We start from the raw sequence: 21837 nt of genomic DNA, 5'->3' as shown, positions 1-21837 counted from the left end.
GGGCCGATGACAGGCTGCATAGGAGCAAGCAGGGAAAGGCAGGGTGGCGCAAAAGGTCACTTTGTTCGGGGCGCAGGGAGGCTATTTGAATCGGGTAGCCAGGAAGGCCTGGGTGATCCCAGGCCTGATGCTAAATGCGCTTCCCAGGCAAGCGAGGGGAGCGGCCAACGCAGGAGTCGGGCGACAAAGGAGGGAAGAGGCTCGCATCACGGGGGCCAGTCCACGTGGGTGTGTGGAAAACACATCCCGGCTGTTTGTGCGGAGAGCACGGGCTGGGCGGCGTGGCTAACGAGCGCCGTGTCAAACGAGCCCCGGCCCCGCGGCCTGTGGCTGAGAAGCTGGCTCCCGGCGAAGCCTCCCCACGGAAGGGTAAACGGGACCCGGCGTGGAGCAGGCCCAGCAGACATCAGCCCCCTCCCCGACGCAGAAGACCCAGAAATGGGGGGGGGGGGTGAATTCAGTCCAGGGACCGGAACCCCTTGGGTCAGACGAACCCACGGCAGCCCCCCGGGAGCTCTCGTGTGGCCACGGGCAGAGACCGAGGGGCCCCCAGGGGCCTGGGACCCGGCCAGGCTGGGGGGGTGAGATGGGCCCAGAGGATCTAGCAGATGCCCTGCCCCACAGGTTACTGAGCTGGGGGGGGGGGGGGGAATCCCTTCCCTGCCCCCAGCCCGGCATCCCAGCTCGTGCGAGCCAGCCGGACGGAGCGTGAGTGCACGAGGAGGGTGTGGGGTGAGCCCCACAGCTCTTTCCTGCACCCCCGCAGCCCCTCTCTGGGGGGTCGCAGCCCCAAGCAGAAGGACCTTCCCTGCTCCCCCCCAACCAGAGAGTGGGGCAAGGCCGGGCCCACCCTGCAGCCAATCGCCTCGCTCCCCATGGGCCAGCCCTCCATGACATCAGAGCTCAGTCCTCTATGACATCACTGTAGGGCGGGAAGTGGGGGGGGGAAGCAGGGCTGCAACAGGCCCCTCCCCCACCAGGACATAGAGGGGGGAGTAGCTAAGCCCCCCCCAGCCCCCTCTTCATCCCTGCCCCCCTCCAGGGCCCAGCCCCCAGCCCTGGGGGGTCCCTGCGCTGTCCCCCTGCCTGGGACCCCCAGGCTGCAGCCACCCCTTCCCGCCCCACTATGAGGTAACAGGCCCTGGGTGCTGCCTCCCAGCAGGACCCCCCACCCCCCACAGCCGTGGGGCTGCCCCCAAGACAGAAGCTGCCACCCGCCATGCCCTGCGACTCCTGCCAGCGCTTGGGCGACGCCATGCTGGCGGTCCTGGGGCTGCTGGTTATGGGGTGTGTGGGGCTCAACACAACCAGCCTGGTGAGAGCCCGGGGGGCCAGTGGGAGCCCTCCAGCCAGTTAGCCCCCAGCAGATCCCCCCTGCACTCAGGGCGTGGACCCTGGTGTCCGGGCCCAATCCCAGCTGGGGCCATTCCCACCAGAAATACCCCCATGGGGGGACACCAGGCAGGGGGGCTGCTGCTGCTGCAGGGGACACGGGGCTGGGGGAGCCAGTGAGGCTGCAGGGGTGGATCCTGGGTTGGGGGGGAAGACACCTGGTGCGGGTGGGCTGAGGGTGGGAATATGGGCTGGGTCTGAGAGTGGGGGACACCAGGCTGGGGGGGCTGGGTCTGAAGGGGGGTGGAAGGGGTCAGGGGGAGCAAGCGGGTCTGATCCATTTCCCCCCCCCACACCCCCAGCTCTGGCTGCACCTGAGACCCCTTGTCCAGCATCTGCTCCGCCTCCTCACCCCAAAATGTGAGTCAAGTGCAGAGCCGGGGCGGGGGGACAGGGCCCCCCTGCTCCCAGCATCCTCCAGGGCAGGACCCCCCTTCTCCCAGCATCCTCTGAGGCAGGACTCCCCTTCTCCCAGAATCCTCTAAGGTGGGGACCCCCCTTCTCCCAGCATCCTCTGGGGCAGGGACCCCCCCCCTTTGTCCCAGAATCCTCCGGGGCAGAGACCCTACTTCTCCCAGCAACCCCCAGGGCAGAACCCCACTTCCCCAGAATCTACCGAGGCAGGACCCCCCTTCTCCCAGAATCCTCTAGGGGTCCTCCGGGGTGGGACCCCCCCTTCTCCCAGCATCCTCTGGGGCAGGACCCCACTTCCACCAGAATCTTCCGGGGTGGGGACTCCCCTTCTCTCAGAATCCTCTGGAGTACAAACCCCCCCCCCCCCCGCTTTCTCCCAGCGTCATCCACGGCCTGACCCCCATTTCTCCCAGCATCCTCGAGGGCAGGGACCCCCCTTCTCCCAGCATCCTCCGGGGTTGTGGGGGGGACGGGACACTGAGCCACAGGCTCCCACAATCCCCTGGGGTGGGGGGCTGACACTCCCTTTCTCTCCCCCTGTAGTGGACGCGCGGAGCAGATCGACTGCCTCCCCGGCCAGGCCCTGCAGCCCCCAGCAGCGCCAGGAGCTTGGGGGGCCTCCAGCCCCCCAAAGGCTGGCCAAAGACTCTGCCCGGGGGCCCATCTCAGCTCCCGACGCCCCCCAGCCGGCGCCCCCCCCGGCCTGGAGATGGAGGAGCCCTGGGCACGTCCTGGAGCCCGCCCAGCCACACCGCCCAGCCTGGGCAGCCATGCAGCCCCCCGCCCCGCCCACCGCACCCGCATCTATGTGTGCCCCCTGCCCCAGAGCCCCGGCTGGACCCCCCTGCCCGCCAGCCCGGGCGCGGTCACCTCTGAGAGCTGGCAGGGGGACTTTGCCGGGGAGGGGGTCCCTGTGTACCCCCCCAGCCCCTCCTTTGCCTGCTGGAACCGGGAGGGCTCGGGGGTTCTGCGCTAGCCCCCCCCCGCGACAATAAAATGCAGAGCGTGGAGTGGCTGGGGGTGACTGTGAGAAGGGGTGAACCCCCCAATGCCACCCAGAACCACAGGCAGCCCTGCCCCAGGGGCAATGGGGGGAGGAGTGGGGGTGCTGGACCCGGCCCCTGTGAGCTGAGTTTGGGGGCTACCCAGCCCTGCCCAAGGGGAGAGAAGCTCCTGCCTCATGGTGATGGCAGAGGAACCCCCAACAGGGGAGATCTGGGCGGGGAGCAGGGTCCGTGCGAGCAGGGGGGTGGGGGGCCAGGACTCCTGGGTTCCCTGGAGGCAGAGAAAGGGCCCGTGCGAGCAGGGGGAGGGGGGACCAGGACTCCTGGGTTCCCTGGAAGCAAAGAAAGGGCCCGTGGGAGCAGGGGGGTGGGGGGGCCAGGACGCCTGGGTTCCCTGGAGGCAGAGAAAGGGTCCGTGCGAGCAGGGGGGTGGGGGGGCCAGGACGCCTGGGTTCCCTGGAGGCAAAGAAAGGGCCCGTGGGAGTGGGGGCGACGCCAGCAGAGATGAGGGCAGGGCTGGTTTATTGGGAGTTCGCGGGTTTACACCGCGGTATTTACAGCTATGTACACGGGGGGTAGCCCCCTTTTCACCCCCCCCACTCCACCCCGGCCAGGTGCTGCCGGTGAGTGCTGCTCTGTTAGCCTCTTGCGCCCCCCGCTGGCCTTTGCTGCTGCTGCAGCTGCCCCACATGCCACAGGGGGGCTGGGGTCAGATCCCCCCACACATCACTGACCCCAGGCCCGGGGGCACCATGGCCACAGGGGTGTCCCTGTGGGTGGGGCCAGCTGCTGGGACTCTGCCCCACCCCACCAGCCCTGCCCAAGGGGGCGGAGCCATGGCAGGGCTGGCGGGGTCACTGGGAGGGCTGGGGCGACCCGGCCACGCCCCCCTGCGCCCCGTTGGCCTTGCCGAAGGGGCTGGGGGTGCCGGGCGGGGCTTGGGGGCTGTCACCGGGCTCCTGCTTGATGGTGGCGGTGCCAATGGGGGGCGCCAGGCCGGGCAGCGCCAGCCCCGGTGGGGCCGAGGGGGAGAGCTGGGCCCCAGGGGCCCCCCGGCTTTGCCCCCCTCGCCCGGGGGCGGCAGTGAGACCACGATGTACTTCTGCAGGCTGCCCGTCACCGTGGCACTGGGCGCCGTCTGGGCCGTGGAGACCAGCTTCACCACGGGCTGCACCCCGGCCGCCGTGGTGCTGATGGGGGAGCTGGCCGTGCCCAGGGGGCTGCTGCTGAAGGTGATCACCTGCGAACGACAGGCACGGGGGTCAGCGCCCCCCAAGCACCCCGGCCGGGGGGGACAGGCCCACGGGGAAGCTGGGGTCCCTGAGGCCCACCGGTCCCCCCACGCAAGCCTGCCCCCCAGGACCCTCCCAGGACAGCATGGGGGAGCCCAGCCCTCCCCTCCACCCCTAACGCCAGCCTACCCCCAGGGCAGCATGGGAAAGCCCCACCCTCCCCCACACCGCCCATGCCAATCCACCCCGATGGCCGTATGGGGGAGCCTCCCCTCCCCTCCCCCCATGCCAGCCTGCCCCCAGGCCCCCCCCTCCCTCCACCCCCCATGCCAGCCTGCCCTCCAGAAGCCATCTAGAGCAGTATGGGGGAGCCCTACTCTTCCCCCCACCCCCCATGCCAGTCTGCCCCCCAGGCCCCTCCCAGGGCGGCTGATCCTGATAGGCTGGACACCAGGCAGCTCCGAGAGGGGGGATCCGGAGGGGAGGATGCGGGGGCCGAGGAGCAGCGCAGGCTGGGCAGGCAGCTCCCCGGCGACCCTGCCCGACACCCCGGCTAAGGGCAGGAGCCTGCCAGCCCCCGGCAGCGGGGAGCCCGGGGGACGTGGCTGCAGTGGCAGAGCCAGGCTGCGGAGAGGGGAAACCGAGGCAGGGGTGGTGCAGGGCCGCGGCTGGCCACTGCGCTGGAGCAGAGACGTCGTGCCCCCCTCAGCCCCCTACCTGCTGGGAGGTACTGCTGCCGGAGGCGGAGGACATGACAATGTACTTGGTGGGGGGCGGGGAGGGCTGGGTGGGGGTGGAGGGGCGGCCGGACACCAGGGTCTGCACAGGCAGCGTGATGGAGCTGGGCACTTTGATGATGCTTGGGGCCCGCGGGGGGCCCTGGGGGGCCTGCGACAGGGTCAGCGTCGGGCGGGGCTGCCGGGGGGAGACGGACAGACACAATCAGACAAACCCACCCCAGCACCCCCCCACCTCCCAATACGGGGCTCAGCCCCACAGCCTTCTCCCTGGCAGTGGCCAAGGGAACCCCCCTCCTTCTGCCCCACCACAAACCCATGGGCCTCCCCGCCACAGACTCTCAGGAGCCTGCCCCTCCTAGGTCCCTCCCCACTGACCTCTGTCCCCTCCACCTGGATGCCCACCCCAGAATCAGCTCCCTGCCCCCCATGACATCCTCTGCCCCCAGACTCACGGTTCCAGCCCCCAGGCAGCTGACCGTTCTCTCCAGAGCCAGGTACCCACCCCCAGAGCCGGCCAGCTGCCCGCCCCCTCCCCAGAGCCAGCTGCCCCCGTACCTGCGTGATGGTGAGGGTGGTGCGGTTGACCTGCTGGGCCTGCATGGCCGCCTGGGCCCGGGCTTTCACCACGTGGGTGCAGAGCAGGGAGCCCAGGGAGCCGTAGTCGGCCTTGTACGAGTCCTGGTTGTCGGGCGGCGGGCGGACCTTGGCCAGCACTGGGGCGCAGTGCTTCTGTGGGGCAGGTGGAGGGCAGAGGTGAGCAGGAACCTGGCAGGCCGGGAGGGTGCGCGGCGGGGAAGGAGATGTGGAGTGGGAGGGCCCAGGAGAAAGAGGCGGAGCCTCACAGATTGGGCGGGGCCAGAAAGAAAGGACCCAACCCAGGAAGTAGGAGGGGCCCCAGGGAAGCTGAGAGCAGGAGGGGAGCTAAGTTGCAGCCCCAAATGCGGAGCCCCCCAGGCCACGCCCCCCGACACCAGGCCACGCCCCCCATCCCCAGCACTCACCAGCAGCAGACTCTGGACGTGGTCGGCCCCGATCTTATCGATGTTGCTGACAACCGGACCCTCCACGATGCCGCGCACCCGCTCACCCTCCACCTGCAGCCGCGGCAGGATCAGGGTCTTGATCACCTGGGGAGAGGAGCTGTCAGCTGGGAGGCCACCCCCCCACCCTACGCCCACGCCTCCCAGCATGCCCCAGGCTCCGTCCCCCACCCCCAACAGGCACCGGGGCCCCCCTTCTCCCTCACGTGCCCGGGGTCTCACTCACGTCGTGGCCCAGCTCGGCCAGCCCAGCGATGGAGCCGTACCGCGTGGTCCAGGGCGTCTTCTCGTCCACCCAGCTCTGCGGGGACAAAGGCAAGGTGAGTCCTGCGCCCCCAGCCCCGCCCCCTCTCCCCAAGCCCCACCCCCCCTTCCCAAAGGGCCTGGGGATGCAGGACTGGATGTTGGTGGTGCAAGGCCCCGCCCCCTCTCCCCAGGCCCCGCCCCACCTTTGGTGAAGGTCTTGGTGATGCAGGACTGGATGGTGTTGGTGGTGGGGCTAGGCCCCGCCCCAGGCCCCGCCCCCTCGCCCCAGGCCCCGCCCCACCTTGGTGAAGGTCTTGGTGATGCGGGACTGGATGTTGTTGGTGGTGGTGCTGAAGTTCTTGCAGATCTGGGCGATGAGGCGGGCGGCGAAGTCCCGCAGGGCCCAGTGATTGTCCACGTCCGGCCGCAGGCAGAGCTGCCGGCTCACGATACAGGTCATCACTGCTGGGATCAGCTCGTGCAGCTAGGGAGTGGGGGGCAGGGGCGCCGTCTGCCTGGCCAGGACCCAGACCCTCCCTCCCCATGCCCAGCAGGGCTCGCCGAGGGAAGAGAACCCAGAAGTCCCGGCTCCCAGCCCCGCCCTCCCTTAGAGCCGAGCCAGGGCGGCCACTCACGTATTTCTCCAGGTACAGGGTGGGGTTGTCCATCAGCGCCTTCACCATCCGCATCAAGTAGATGAGCAACGCCAGGTTATTCTGCACCACGTTCACACGCACCTAGGGGAGACCTGGTCAGGGGTACGGAGCTGGGGGGGCTCGCCCACCCCCACACCGGGCCCCCCAGCCTACAGGGGACAGATGGGTCAGGGGTCACAGCCTGGGATCTCAGCCCGGGATCTCAGCCCACCCTCACACGGGGCCCCCAGCCTACAGGGGAGACACAGGCCAGGGGTCACAGCCTGGGGGGCTCAGCCCAGTGCCCCACGGGCCCCCCCAGCCTAGATGGGACAGACGGGAGTCAGGGATCACACCCGGGGGGCTCGGCCCAGCCCCTGCCTTACCCCTTCAGAGATGAAGGTGCTGAAGCGCGGTAACATCTGGTAGAGTCCGGGGTCGGTGGCGATGCTCTGCAGGGCCTCCTGGGGGTGGGGCAGAGAGAGAGAGTGGCCCGTCAGCGCTGGGGGGTCCGGGGCAGGGCCCTGTGCGCACAGGGGAAGGGCACACACAGGCCCGGGCGGGCGGGACCGGCCAGCAGGCCTGGGGGGGGGGGTATGCGGGGGGCACTCACGGCTCTCTTGGCCTCGCAGGACCCCACGCAGGCCTCCGTGATTTCCTTGTAGTAAAGCTGCTGCTCCACGGACAGCTCGTGGATGCTTCGCCGTTTCAGCTTCAGCGGGGCCCCCTCCAGCACAGGGGCCTTCTTCTCCTTCCCTGGGGGGCCACAGTGTGAGCAGAGCCCCGCCCCTCCTGCTAGCCCCGCCCCCTCCAGCACAGGGGCCTTCTTCTCCTTCCCTGGGGGGCCACAGTGTGAGCAGAGCCCCGCCCCTCCCGCTAGCCCCACCCCCTCCAGCACAGGGGCCTTCTTCTCCTTCCCTGGGGGGCCACAGTGTGAGCAGAGCCCCGCCCCTCCCGCTAGCCCCGCCCCCTCCAGCACAGGGGCCTTCTTCTCCTTCCCTGGGGGGCCACAGTGTGAGCAGAGCCCCGCCCCTCCCGCTAGCCCCGCCCCCTCCAGCACAGGGGCCTTCTTCTCCTTCCCTGGGGGGCCACAGTGTGAGCAGAGCCCCGCCCCTCCCGCTAGCCCCGCCCCCTCCAGCACAGGGGCCTTCTTCTCCTTCCCTGGGGGGCCACAGTGTGAGCAGAGCCCCGCCCCTCCCGCTAGCCCCGCCCCCTCCAGCACAGGGGCCTTCTTCTCCTTCCCTGGGGGGCCACAGTGTGAGCAGAGCCCCGCCCCTCCCGCTAGCCCCACCCCCTCCAGCACAGGGCCTTCTTCTCCTTCCCTGGGGGGCCACAGTGTGAGCAGAGCCCCGCCCCTCCCGCTAGCCCCGCCCCCTCCAGCACAGGGGCCTTCTTCTCCTTCCCTGGGGGGCCACAGTGTGAGCAGAGCCCGCCCCTCCCGCTAGCCCCGCCCCCTCCAGCACAGGGGCCTTCTTCTCCTTCCCTGGGGGGCCACAGTGTGAGCAGAGCCCCGCCCCTCCCGCTAGCCCCACCCCCTCCAGCACAGGGGCCTTCTTCTCCTTCCCTGGGGGGCCACAGTGTGAGCAGAGCCCCGCCCCTCCCGCTAGCCCCGCCCCCTCCAGCACAGGGGCCTTCTTCTCCTTCCCTGGGGGGCCACAGTGTGAGCAGAGCCCCGCCCCTCCCGCTAGCCCCGCCCCCTCCAGCACAGGGGCCTTCTTCTCCTTCCCTGGGGGGCCACAGTGTGAGCACAGCCCCGCCCCTCCCGCTAGCCCCACCCCCTCCAGCACAGGGGCCTTCTTCTCCTTCCCTGGGGGGCCACAGTGTGAGCAGAGCCCCGCCCCTCCCGCTAGCCCCACCCCCTCCAGCACAGGGGCCTTCTTCTCCTTCCCTGGGGGGCCACAGTGTGAGCAGAGCCCCGCCCCTCCCGCTAGCCCACCCCCTCCAGCACAGGGGCCTTCTTCTCCTTCCCTGGGGGGCCACAGTGTAAGCAGAGCCCCGCCCCTCCCGCTAGCCCCGCTCCCTCCAGCACAGGGCCTTCTTCTCCTTCCCTGGGGGGCCACAGTGTGAGCAGAGCCCCGCCCCTCCCGCTAGCCCCGCCCCCTCCAGCACAGGGGCCTTCTTCTCCTTCCCTGGGGGGCCACAGTGTGAGCAGAGCCCCGCCCCTCCCGCTAGCCCCACCCCCTCCAGCACAGGGGCCTTCTTCTCCTTCCCTGGGGGGCCACAGTGTGAGCAGAGCCCCGCCCCTCCCGCTAGCCCCACCCCCTCCAGCACAGGGGCCTTCTTCTCCTTCCCTGGGGGGCCACAGTGTGAGCAGAGCCCCGCCCCTCCCGCTAGCCCCGCCCCCTCCAGCACAGGGGCCTTCTTCTCCTTCCCTGGGGGGCCACAGTGTGAGCAGAGCCCCGCCCCTCCCGCTAGCCCCGCCCCCTCCAGCACAGGGCCTTCTTCTCCTTCCTGGGGGGCCACAGTGTGAGCAGAGCCCCGCCCCTCCCACTAGCCCCGCCCCCTCCAGCACAGGGGCCTTCTTCTCCTTCCCTGGGGGCCACAGTGTGAGCAGAGCCCCGCCCCTCCCGCTAGCCCCACCCCCTCCAGCACAGGGGCCTTCTTCTCCTTCCCTGGGGGGCCACAGTGTGAGCAGAGCCCCGCCCCTCCCGCTAGCCCCGCCCCCTCCAGCACAGGGGCCTTCTTCTCCTTCCCTGGGGGGCCACAGTGTGAGCAGAGCCCCGCCCCTCCCGCTAGCCCCACCCCCTCCAGCACAGGGGCCTTCTTCTCCTTCCCTGGGGGGCCACAGTGTGAGCAGAGCCCCGCCCTCCCGCTAGCCCCACCCCCTCCAGCACAGGGGCCTTCTCTCCTTCCCTGGGGGGCCACAGTGTGAGCAGAGCCCCGCCCCTCCCGCTAGCCCCACCCCCTCCAGCACAGGGGCCTTCTTCTCCTTCCCTGGGGGGCCACAGTGTGAGCAGAGCCCCGCCCCTCCCGCTAGCCCCGCCCCCTCCAGCACAGGGGCCTTCTTCTCCTTCCCTGGGGGGCCACAGTGTGAGCAGAGCCCCGCCCCTCCCGCTAGCCCCCACCCCCTCCAGCACAGGGGCCTTCTTCTCCTTCCCTGGGGGGCCACAGTGTGAGCAGAGCCCCGCCCCTCCCGCTAGCCCCGCCCCCTCCAGCACAGGGGCCTTCTTCTCCTTCCCTGGGGGGCCACAGTGTGAGCAGAGCCCCGCCCCTCCCACTAGCCCCACCCCCTCCAGCACAGGGGCCTTCTTCTCCTTCCCTGGGGGGCCACAGTGTGAGCAGAGCCCCGCCCCTCCCGCTAGCCCCACCCCCTCCAGCACAGGGGCCTTCTTCTCCTTCCCTGGGGGGCCACAGTGTGAGCAGAGCCCCGCCCCTCCCGCTAGCCCCACCCCCTCCAGCACAGGGGCCTTCTTCTCCTTCCCTGGGGGGCACAGTGTGAGCAGAGCCCCGCCCCCTCCCACTAGCCCCGCCCCCTCCAGCACAGGGGCCTTCTTCTCCTTCCCTGGGGGGCCACAGTGTGAGCAGAGCCCCGCCCCTCCCGCTAGCCCCACCCCCTCCAGCACAGGGGCCTTCTTCTCCTTCCCTGGGGGGCCACAGTGTGAGCAGAGCCCCGCCCCTCCCGCTAGCCCCGCCCCCTCCAGCACAGGGGCCTTCTTCTCCTTCCCTGGGGGGCCACAGTGTGAGCAGAGCCCCGCCCCTCCCGCTAGCCCCACCCCCTCCAGCACAGGGGCCTTCTTCTCCTTCCCTGGGGGGCCACAGTGTGAGCAGAGCCCCGCCCCCTCCCACTAGCCCCGCCCCCTCCAGCACAGGGGCCTTCTTCTCCTTCCCTGGGGGGCCACAGTGTGAGCAGAGCCCCGCCCCTCCCGCTAGCCCCACCCCCTCCAGCACAGGGGCCTTCTTCTCCTTCCCTGGGGGGCCACAGTGTGAGCAGAGCCCCGCCCCTCCCGCTAGCCCCGCCCTCCCCAGCACAGGGGCCTTCTTCTCCTTCCCTGGGGGGCCACAGTGTGAGCAGAGCCCCGCCCCTCCCGCTAGCCCCACCCCCTCCAGCACAGGGGCCTTCTTCTCCTTCCCTGGGGGGCCACAGTGTGAGCAGAGCCCCGCCCCTCCCGCTAGCCCCACCCCCTCCAGCACAGGGGCCTTCTTCTCCTTCCCTGGGGGGCCACAGTGTGAGCAGAGCCCCGCCCCTCCCGCTAGCCCCGCCCCCTCCAGCACAGGGGCCTTCTTCTCCTTCCCTGGGGGGCCACAGTGTGAGCAGAGCCCCGCCCCTCCCGCTAGCCCCACCCCCTCCAGCACAGGGGCCTTCTTCTCCTTCCCTGGGGGGCCACAGTGTGAGCAGAGCCCCGCCCCTCCCGCTAGCCCCGCCCCCTCCAGCACAGGGGCCTTCTTCTCCTTCCCTGGGGGGCCACAGTGTGAGCAGAGCCCCGCCCCTCCCGCTAGCCCCACCCCCTCCAGCACAGGGGCCTTCTTCTCCTTCCCTGGGGGGCCACAGTGTGAGCAGAGCCCCGCCCCTCCCGCTAGCCCCACCCCCTCCAGCACAGGGGCCTTCTTCTCCTTCCCTGGGGGGCCACAGTGTGAGCAGAGCCCCGCCCCTCCCGCTAGCCCCGCCCCCTCCAGCACAGGGGCCTTCTTCTCCTTCCCTGGGGGGCCACAGTGTGAGCAGAGCCCCGCCCCTCCCGCTAGCCCCGCCCCCTCCAGCACAGGGGCCTTCTTCTCCTTCCCTGGGGGGCCACAGTGTGAGCAGAGCCCCGCCCCTCCCGCTAGCCCCGCCCCCTCCAGCACAGGGGCCTTCTTCTCCTTCCCTGGGGGGCCACAGTGTGAGCAGAGCCCCGCCCCTCCCGCTAGCCCCACCCCCTCCAGCACAGGGGGCCTTCTTCTCCTTCCCTGGGGGGCCACAGTGTGAGCAGAGCCCCGCCCCTCCCGCTAGCCCCGCCCCCTCCAGCACAGGGGGCCTTCTTCTCCTTCCCTGGGGGGCCACAGTGTGAGCAGAGCCCCGCCCCTCCCGCTAGCCCCACCCCCTCCAGCACAGGGGCCTTCTTCTCCTTCCCTGGGGGGCCACAGTGTGAGCAGAGCCCCGCCCCTCCCGCTAGCCCCACCCCCTCCAGCACAGGGGCCTTCTTCTCCTTCCCTGGGGGGCCACAGTGTGAGCAGAGCCCCGCCCCTCCCGCTAGCCCCACCCCCTCCAGCACAGGGGCCTTCTTCTCCTTCCCTGGGGGGCCACAGTGTGAGCAGAGCCCCGCCCCTCCCGCTAGCCCCACCCCCTCCAGCACAGGGGGCCTTCTTCTCCTTCCCTGGGGGGCCACAGTGTGAGCAGAGCCCCGCCCCCTCCCACTAGCCCCACCCCCTCCAGCACAGGGGGCCTTCTTCTCCTTCCCTGGGGGGCCACAGTGTGAGCAGAGCCCCGCCCCTCCCGCTAGCCCCACCCCCTCCAGCACAGGGGGCCGCCTTCTCCTTCCCTGGGGGGCCACAGTGTGAGCAGAGCCCAGCCCCCTCCCACTAGCCCCACCCCCTCCAGCACAGGGGCCTTCTTCTCCTTCCCTGGGGGGCCACAGTGTGAGCAGAGCCCCGCCCCCTCCCGCTAGCCCCGCCCCCTCCAGCACAGGGGCCTTCTTCTCCTTCCCTGGGGGAGCAGGGGACATTAGACAGGGTAGAGTCGCTCCCCCACTTTCCAGCTCCCACCCTTCCCTCCCCCGCTAACACTGCTCTGCCTCCTGCCTCCACTCCCCCCCCAGGCCCCTGGGAGCCCCTCCCTCTCCTGGCCCTGCTGCCCCCCCACCCACCTTTGCCATCCGGGGCGGTTGCGCTCTGCCCTTTCCCCTTCAGGGCGCCGTTCTCCTCCTGCCCGGGCTTCGTGGATTTCAGCGGCTCCGTGGCCTCCGCTTTCTGCTGCTCCTTGGGGGCTGGAGAGAGACGTGGAGCAGGGTCACGAGCCAGCCCCTCACGTGTGCGGCTATTCATACAGGGGCCCCTCACCTGGTGCGGAGATGCAGCCACCTCTGGGGTGGGGGGGCTGGTGACACAGGGACCCCTCGCCCGGCACTGAGATGCAGCCACCTCTGGGGCGGGACACAGGGCTCCACCAAGGGCATTTCTCTGTCGGGAACATGCTAACTTTTGAACGGCCCGTCGGATCAATCCCTGAATTCTGGAGAGCATCGCGGGCATCACCCGGAAATGCTCGTCAGTCGCGTTGCTTAGCGACCAGGTCAAGCGACCAGACAGAACAGAAGCAGGAGGGTCCGGTTCCCTGTGGGGCACCAGAGTGTGGCACTGCGGCCAGACGCCTGGGACCCCGACTCACCTGGGGGCGGGTTCTCGGGGATGGCGGGCTGGGTGCCTTCAATGCTGAGCCAGTGAGCTGAAAGGAAGCAAAGAAGGGAGTGAGAGCTGGCACGGAGGGGACCCCCACCCTCGTGCCCTGCATCTTCCCTTTCTTGGCACACCAGCCCCCCGAAGACCTCCCCACACGGTGCGCCCACCTTTGAGGCAGACGTCCAGTGGGACGCGGGGCAGGGGCGTGTTAATGATGTCACTCAGATCCACTTCCTTCTCCTCGTAGAAGTACAGCTCCCGCCCGCCCCCGCTGGCGTAGCGGAAGGGGATGAACTCCTGGGCGTGGAAGCCATACAGCGGCTGCGGGGGAGAGGGAGACACGGCTCGGAGACGCGTTCGCGGCGCCGCCACGGACCAGCCTGCCGAAGGATGAAACCTCGGCCCACCCCTCTGCCTTCAGGCCAGGACAGAGTATTGGCTGGGGCCCCAGGAGGTCCCCCCTGCGGAGACTTCTCTGGAGTCCCCGTGTCTGTGTAAGCCCTCAGGCTGCACCCTGGCCCTGGCATTAAGCATGGCCTGGCTCCGTGGCCTTATGTACCGACTGGGACGGCCCCTGGTACAATACACACCAGGCCCATCAAAGCGGGGATCGCCAGCCGCCTCCAGGCACCAAGCCCCGTACTCAGGAACAGACGTATCTGTGCCGGAAATTAACTCCCGAGACATCACACGCGTCTCGCCACGGCAACCGGCAGGCTGCCGGCCATTGGGAGGGACCCCCCAAAGCTCACGGGCTCCTCTGCTCTAGGAATTGGGGTCCCCCCGCACAGTCCACCCTCCCCAAGCGTGTGCCCCCACTCAGAAACACCCTGAGCTCAGAACAACCCCCCAAAGGCCAGAGACGCCCAGTCCGTAGAGCAAGGGGCCCCCTAGCATGGAGCCCAACCAGCCCACGGGGCCCAGCTTACACCCCGGCCCCTGGGCACAACGTCCCTGCCACACCAGCACCTCAGCAGCAGGGGCTGGAGCAGGGGGTCCCCCCCGCGCCCCGTTACCTCCACGTTCTTCAGTTTCAAGGCATAGTCCACGTCCCCCGTGGTCAGCTTCCCGGCGCTTGCCCATGTGCATGAACTTCAGGGCATCCTGTGGGGAGATGGGGGGGGTGTCTCTGCGTCACGTGGGGCGCGGGGCTACCACAGCAGGGGGCGGCCCCTCTTCGCCCCAAGGGACTCTGGGAAGGCCAGGGTGGGAGCAGAGCGGGGGCGGGAAGGGGGGAGGAAGGCAGGGTCCGCTGGAGGCGTTGAGTGTTTGGGGGCTGGGGTTCTCCTTGGGCCGGGATGGGGCCGCGCCGTGGGGGATTTTCTCTGGGGGCGGGCGTAGGTACGGACAGCGTGTGTGTGAGGGAGGGCTGGGGGTCCTGCCCACCCCCGGGTGCTCTCTTTACGCCAGTGGCTGGATGGGGGGAGGGCGAGGGAGGGGAGCAGGGGCATGCCCCAGGGAGGGTGGCGGGACGGGCTGACGCCCGGGGCGGGCAAGGGGGGGTTGTGCGTTGAAGGGCCCCCCCAGGGCAGAGGACGCGTGGGGGGCGGCACGGGCCCCCGTACCTGGGCGATCTCCTTGATGCGGTAGCTGACCTCGTCGGCCAGCAGCTGGCAGGTCTCCTCGGGCACCTGGGCGATGCCCATGGCCTCCGCCATCACCTTCATGGACTCGGCCGGCAGCAGCGTGTGGCTCAGCTTCGGCTTCTTCTCCTCCGCCATCCTCCCGCCCCGGCCCCGCCCCGCCGCCACCTGGGGGGGGCAGGGGGGCGGGTGAGACAGCGGGGGGGGGCGGCACCGGGAGGCAGCCGGGCGAGGCCGCGTCTCCCCTCGCCCCCGGAGCCGGCAGAGAGCGCCAGGGGCCCCCGGTCCCTCCCCCCCACGGCCTCCCCCCCCGGCCTCGGCCTCCCCCCCGGCTCCTGCCCCCCCCCGGGCCTCCCCCCCACGGCCTCCCCCCAGCTCCCCCCCCAGACCTCTCCCTCCCCCCCACGGCCTCCCCCCCCGGCCTCGGCCTCCCCCCCGGGCCTCCCCCCACGGCCTCCCCCCAGCTCCCCCCCCAGACCTCTCCCTCCCCCCCATGGCCTCCCCCTAGCTCCCCCCCCGGCTCCTGCCCCCCCCCCGGGCCTCCCCCCACGGCCTCCCCCCCCGGCCTCGGCCTCCCCCCCGGCTCCTGCCCCCCCCCGGGCCTCCCCCCAGCTCCCCCCCCAGACCGCTCCCTCCCCCCCATGGCCTCCCCCTAGCTCCCCCCCCCGGCTCCTGCCCCCCCCCCGGGCCTCCCCCCCACGGCCTCCCCCCCGGCCTCGGCCTCCCCCCCGGCTCCTGCCCCCCCCCCGGGCCTCCCCCCAGCTCCCCCCCCAGACCGCTCCCTCCCCCCCATGGCCTCCCCCTAGCTCCCCCCCCCGGCTCCTGCCCCCCCCCCGGGCCTCCCCCCCACGGCCTCCCCCCCGGCCTCGGCCTCCCCCCCGGCTCCTGCCCCCCCGGGCCTCCCCCCAGCTCCCCCCCCAGACCGCTCCCTCCCCCCCATGGCCTCCCCCTAGCTCCCCCCCCCGGCTCCTGCCCCCCCCCCGGGCCTCCCCCCCACGGCCTCCCCCCAGCTCCCCCCCCCCGGCTCCTGCCCCCCCCCGGGCCTCCCCCCCACGGCCTCCCCCCAGCTCCCCCCCCCGGCTCCTGCCCCCCCCCGGGCCTCCCCCCACGGCCTCCCCCCAGCTCCCCCCCCAGACCTCTCCCTCCCCCCCATGGCCTCCCCCTAGCTCCCCCCCCCGGCTCCTGCCCCCCCCCGGGCCTCCCCCCCACGGCCTCCCCCCAGCTCCCCCCCCAGACCTCTCCCTCCCCCCATGGCCTCCCCCTAGCTCCCCCCCCGGCTCCTGCCCCCCCCCCGGGCCTCCCCCCCACGGCCTCCCCCCAGCTCCCCCCCCAGACCTCTCCCTCCCCCCCCATGGCCTCCCCCTAGCTCCCCCCCCCGGCTCCTGCCCCCCCCCCGGGCCGGCCTCCCGCCCTAGGTCCCCCCCCGCTCCCCTCTCTCCCCCCACCTCTCACTCCCGCTCCCCGCTCTCCTCCTCGCCCGCCGCCATCTTGCTCCCGCCCCGCCTCCTCCCGGTCCTGGCAGATGCACACTGCCCGCCCCTCGCCCTCGCCCTGGGACACCCCGCGCGGTCCCCGCTCACAGCGCAGGGCCCCGAGCCTCTTCGCCCCGATCCTCCGCCCTGATCCCCGCCGCTGCTCGTCCCTCGAGCCCGCGCCCCGCCGGCCCCTCACTACAACCCTGCCAGGACCCGAGCACCGGCGTAGGGGCGGGGCCAGCGTGGGGCACCGACGGGCGGCTAGGCAGGGCACCGCGCAAGCGCGGATGGACGAAAGACTGCAATGCGCATGCGTGGACCCTGAGGGCTGGGACTGCGCCTGCGTACTGCGCGCTGATTCATTCTACCGAGCATGCGCAACATTGTGCTGCGGGGACGTTATATTATGCATGCGCTTTAGTACGCATGCGCCGTTAGTTTTCTCCCCTCGCCGTTGGCTCACGATGCGCATGCGTAGTCCCGCTCCTTTTGTTTAACCAGGCGGTCCGACAGCGCTTTTCGCAGCCCCGCCCCCTCTGTTGCGCATGCGCCTCGTTCCTCCCCGACGGCTGCATGCGTCTACGCGCATGCGCCGGCCGTCCCAGCGAGGCGCTGACTGCGCATGCTCGGTGCCAGCTCCTCCTTAAAGGGCCAGCGCCGCTATTTCCTTCCCAGGGCGGGGGCGCAGCCATGTGGCTCCCCCTGCTGGGGCTGCTGCTGCTCGGGGCGCCGGGGCGGGGGGCGGAGCAGGAGGGGGACGAGAGGGACGAGAGGCGGCCCACCCCCTGCGAAGGTAACCTGGGGGGAGGGGCTCTTAAAGGGGCCATGCGCCTTGTCTGGGGCTGTAGGGCCCGGTCCGTATGGGGCTATAGGGACCAGCGGCCGGGCCTGGCCAGCGAATCAGGAGCAGGCAGGCTTTGTGCACAGAGTTGAGCTCTCCCTAGATATTCGTATGGTCCGTATGGGGCTATATGGACCAGGGAGGGGCTGCAAGGCCCAGGCAAGGGGAGGGGGCACAGGGCCTGGCTGGGTCAGGGGCAGGTGGCAGAGGTGCCCAGGCTGTCCCTATGGGGCTACAGGGACCAGGGATGGGGGGACAGCCTCAGTGGGGGGGTATGGGGCCATGGACAGGGGGGGCATACGGGCCAGGCGGCTGGCTGCTGACTACCCCCCCCCGGCAGTCTGCAAGTACCTGAGCCTGGAGCTGCAGGAGACCCTGGCGCAGAGCGGCCGCTCCAAGGAGGTGCTGGAGCTGGGGCAGGTGCTGGACTCGGGCAAGCGGAAGAGACGCATCCAGTACAACACCTCGTAAGCGTGGGGGGCTGGGGTCCCGGATGCCGAGAGTGAATTGACACCCCCCGGGCCCCAAGTGCTCAGCAGACCCGGGCCCGTGGTATGTCGTGACTCCCAGAAACCCGGTTTCCCTCTCACCCAAACCCCAGAATTGTCTTTTTCTGCCAACATCCAAAAGCAAATCTCTTTTTTTTTTTTTTTTTTTTTTTTTAAACCAAACTTTGGAAATTTCCATCCAAAATGGTTCCGTTTCTGGGGGTTGGTTTGTTTGTTTATTTATTTTAGACCAAAACCAGAAAATTTTACCCTTTGCACAAAACTGGTTTGTTTGGGGCGATTTACTCCAGGCAAAAGATGCTCCCTGCCGGGATCTGGACCCAGACCCGGACCCCGATTCCGGCTCCAGTCAGACCCGCTGCGGTGGGGTTCTAAACTCAAACCTGACCTCAACTTTGCAGAGCAAAGCGCTTTGTGATGACCCCAATTCTGCCAGCCCCCCAACTCCTCACTGCCCCACTTCTGTCCGCCTAGGGAAACCCGACTGGCCGAGGCCCTAGAAACCGTGTGTGAGCGGTTCCTGCATTACAACGTCCATGCCGAGCGCCCGGGCAGCCTGCGGTATGCCAAGGTACGGCTGGGAGCCAGGACTCCTGGGTTCTCTCCCTGGCTCGGGGAGGGGGGGCTGGTGGGTTAGAGCGGGGTGGGGCTAAGAGCCAGGACTCCTGGGTTCTCTCCCTGGCTCTGGGAGGGAATTGGGGTGTGGGGTCTGGTGGGTTTGAACGGAGGGAGGAGTTTGGCAGCCAGGACTCCTGGGTTCCCTTCTTTCCCCGCAGGGTCAGAGCCAGACGATGAACACCCTGAAGAACCTGGTGAACAAGGGGTGAAGGTGGATCTGGGGATCCCCCTGGAGCTCTGGGATGAGCCATCCGTGGAGGTGACGCAGCTGAAGCAGCAGGCGAGTGTGTGGGGTGATGAGTTGGGGGGTGGCGGGGAAAAGCCAGTGGGCTCTGCCCTGTGTGGGGTTGGGGAGGGGTGGCAGAACGCGGCGTCAGAACAAGAACTAGTGTCCGGAAGCTGAAGCCAGACAAATTCCTGTGAGAAACGAGTGAGACAAGCCGGGGGAGGCCACGTCCGTTATTGGATCGATGGTGGGGGTGTGATGGGTTTGGTCACAGAGGTGCCCTTGGGACTGTCACCCGATGTGCTGAAATGACCTCTGAGCCCGTTTTCCCTGCCAGTTTGGGACTCCAGACCCCTGCCTTGTTGAGCCAGTCATGCCAGCCTGCTGCAAACACGGACCCCGGGTCTGGTCCACGCCCCCAAAAGCTGCAGGCTTAACTGAGAACCGCTTAAGAAGTGTTCCTGTCTCCAGCACCCAGACACCCAGCTCCCAGTGGGATCCAAACCCCAAATCAATCCGTTTTACACTGTATAAATCTTATATGGAGTAAATTCATAAACTGTCGGCCCTCTGTAGCGCTGAGAGAGAGAGATGCACAGCTGTTTGCTCCCCCAGGTATTAATTACTTACTCTGGGTTAATTGATAAGCAAAAGTGATTTTATTAAGTATGAAAAGTAAGATGTAAGTGGTTCCAAGTAATAACAGACAGAACAGAGTAAGTGACCAAGCAAAATAAAAACAAAAACACGCACGTCGAAGCCTAATACAGTAGGAAACGGATTACAGATAAAACCTCACCCTCCGAGATGCTCCAAGAAGCTTCTTCGCAGACCAGTCTCCTTCCTCGTCTGGGCCCAAAGCTTCCCCCTGGTGCAGCCCTTGTTCCGGCTCAGGTGGTCACTAGGGGATTTCTCACGACTGGCCCCCTTTGTCCTGCTCCCACCCCCATCTATAGCTTTGGCACAGGGCGGGAATCTTTTGTCTCTTTGGGTCCCCAGCCCTCCTTCTCAATGGCAAAGCCCCAGGTTTAAGATGGATTCCAGCACCAGGGGACATGGTGACAGGTCCCGTGAGACCCCCAAGCCTCCATTCTTCCTGGCCTGGCTCACAGGGAGGCCTGCCCGCAAACAGAGCCCTCTACAGCCAAGCGTCCTGGCCGATGGGCGCCATCCAGATTCCCAACCACCATTAACGGCCCACCCTTCGCGTCAGTACCGTAGGCCCCCGGAGTTATACTTCATGCTTCTGGCTTCAGATACAGGAGCGATGCATCCATACAAACAGGATGACCACACTCCGTAGGTCACAAGCTTTCTCCTGATCCCTCACAAGGGACCTTTCGCGTGACGCGTATTCCAGCGACATTATATTCACGCTCATTAGCATATTTTCATAAAAGCATATGGAGTGCAATGTCACGGAGTGGGGGGTGACCAGCCCTCACGAGGCTGCTTCTCATGGGTGCATCCCAGGCGGGGGGAGCGTCTCCCCCCACCCCCCATCTCTCTCACCCCCTGGGGCCGACAGGGTACTGACCACATCGAACGCTGCAAACAAACCGCAGCAGGCCCCGGATTGCTCCCAGTGCGGGTGAATCAGCCCTGGGCCCGGTTCTGCGGTGCGGGAGGGCGTCTCCTTCTGGTGCGTCTCTGGGACACGCAGGCAGCTGGTTTCCCCCCCGGGGGCCGCAGGGGCCAGGGTCTCTGGGCTGTGCAGGCGGGGGGGTTACGGGGCCCTTCTGACTTTCTGTCCCATGGCCGGGTCCCCTCTCCCCGCAGTGCGAGACGATGCTGGAGCAATTCGAGGCCGTGCTGGAGGACTGGTACTTCCACCACCAGGAGACGGCACTGGGAGCCTTCCTGTGCGAAGGGCACGTGCTGGCGGCTGGAGAGAGAGGTGTGTAAACCACCCCCCAGCTCTGCCGGGGCCCCTCACTCCCAACCCGCAGCCCCCTGCTAGTCCAGCCCTGCCCCCCCCAGCTCTGCCGGGGACCCTCACTCCCGCCCCGCAGCCCCCTGCTGCCCCAGCCCTGCCCCCCCAGCTCTGCCAGGGCCCCTCACTCCCAACCTGCAGTCCCCTGCTAGCCCAGCCCTGCCCCCCCAGCTCTGCCGGTGCCCCTCACTCCCGACCCGCAGCCCTCTGCTAGCCCAGCCCTGGGCTCTCTGAACACACAGGCTATTTTTCTGTTCAGCCCTCATCCCCTTCCCCCTGCTGTTAGGTTGGCTGCTGCCCCACCCCAGAGGCAGCTGCCTTTCCAGCCCAGGAGGGGAGGCACCGGGCCTGTTAACTATTGTCTGCCCCCACAGGGTGTCTGAGCGAGGTCTGGACAGGGAGGAAGGGTGACGAGGGAGCCCAGGAAGAGGAGGAGGAGGAAGAGACGATGAAACAACCCAGCCCCCTCGCCAGGCATGCAGATCGTGACCCAGGGGAGCTCTGAGCAGGGGGGAGGGGGCGGGCGGGTTTGGTACATTCAGGGGGAGGGACTTTGACACCCTTAGTTGCCTTCTCCCCCCAGGGCCTGGGGTCCCTGCTGGGTACTTGGGGAAGGGATGGATCTGCCTTTTCGGTGCCTTATGCACAGCGGCCTGGGGGGATGTGGAATTCCCCCCCCCCCCACTGCCCCCGTTGTCATTCTGTCTATGTCTCTGTCTGTCCATCTCTGGTTTTTATACAGAAATCCCTGGCCACAGTGAAGTGGTTTTTTGTTGTCGTTGGCTGGTTCCCATGGGGGTCAGGAGGGCTGGGCTGGTCGGTGGGGGGCAGGAGGGAGCTGGGCTGTAGAGGGGGCAGAAGAGGGGGTTGGGGGGAGCTGGGCTGTAAGGGGGGCAGGAGGGGGTTGGGGGTGTATGAGCGGCGTCCTAGTGGGGAGCCAGCTGTGGTCACTCAATTAGGGTGAACTGCAAAGACTGGGGCAGCCAAACCCCGTAAAGCTGGTGGATTTTTCCCATACTCCGATTTACCAAACCAGCATACAACAGCTTCTCTGAAAACGATCCAGCCTCAGGCCCCCAGCCAGGTACCCACGCCAAATAAATATCTTAATGTCTTCTGCAGTTTCCACAGTATGCATCCGATGAAGTGAGCTGTAGCTCACGAAAGATCACGCTCAAATAAATTGGTTCGTCTCCAAGGTGCCACAAGTCCTCCTGTTCTTTTTGCGAATACAGACTAACACGGCTGCTACTCTGAAACCTGTCAAATACGATGAAAATTTCTGTAAATCTTATTTCCTCCTATAAACGAAAACGTTCTGCCAATCCCAAAGGGTCGGGCACCTTACCTCCCAGAAAGAACGGGGGGGGCGTGTGGCACTTGAGAGACTAACACATTTGTTTGAGCGTAAGCTCTCCGGGGAAGCGGGCTGGGGCTCGGGAGAGCTCGCGCTCTAATCAATGTGTTGGTCCCCTCCTGCCACGCGCCCCCCTGTTCTTTTTGCGGATTCGGACTCACATGGCTGCTGCGCTCTCAGGTGAATGAATAGTCCGGACCTTATCCAAGTCCTCGCGACAGCCAATTCTTACGAACTAAACTAAACTTTATTGAAAAAGAAAAGCGAGCAGGGTGAACAGAGC

At 68.3% G+C, this 21837-nt stretch overlaps 2 protein-coding genes across 2 annotated transcripts; one reads left to right on the top strand and one right to left on the bottom strand.

The window, feature by feature from the left end:
- Nucleotides 1-3411: 3411 nt before the first annotated feature.
- On the bottom strand, nucleotides 3412-14763 carry TAF6 (TATA-box binding protein associated factor 6). Its single transcript, XM_074941176.1, is given in 15 exon segments — nucleotides 3412-4050; nucleotides 4760-4957; nucleotides 5338-5511; nucleotides 5784-5909; nucleotides 6049-6123; nucleotides 6370-6552; nucleotides 6704-6805; nucleotides 7090-7167; nucleotides 7317-7459; nucleotides 12481-12600; nucleotides 13002-13058; nucleotides 13180-13333; nucleotides 14029-14079; nucleotides 14081-14116; nucleotides 14578-14763. Coding segments are annotated over 15 exon segments (2184 nt in total). The 5' UTR covers nucleotides 14734-14763; the 3' UTR covers nucleotides 3412-3519.
- A 1941-nt stretch (nucleotides 14764-16704) lies between these two features.
- CNPY4 (canopy FGF signaling regulator 4) lies at nucleotides 16705-20735 on the top strand. Its single transcript, XM_074941177.1, is given in 7 exon segments — nucleotides 16705-16863; nucleotides 17252-17378; nucleotides 17895-17991; nucleotides 18197-18242; nucleotides 18245-18318; nucleotides 20044-20161; nucleotides 20572-20735. Coding segments are annotated over 7 exon segments (696 nt in total). The 5' UTR covers nucleotides 16705-16760; the 3' UTR covers nucleotides 20703-20735.
- The last annotated feature ends 1102 nt before the right edge of the window (nucleotides 20736-21837 follow it).

This window comes from Natator depressus, chromosome 28 (genome assembly GCF_965152275.1).
Source record: "Natator depressus isolate rNatDep1 chromosome 28, rNatDep2.hap1, whole genome shotgun sequence".
In the NCBI taxonomy this organism is placed as follows: domain Eukaryota; kingdom Metazoa; phylum Chordata; order Testudines; family Cheloniidae; genus Natator; species Natator depressus.
Note: the sequence above shows the minus strand (reverse complement) of the source record. Positions and strands in the feature narration are given on the sequence as shown.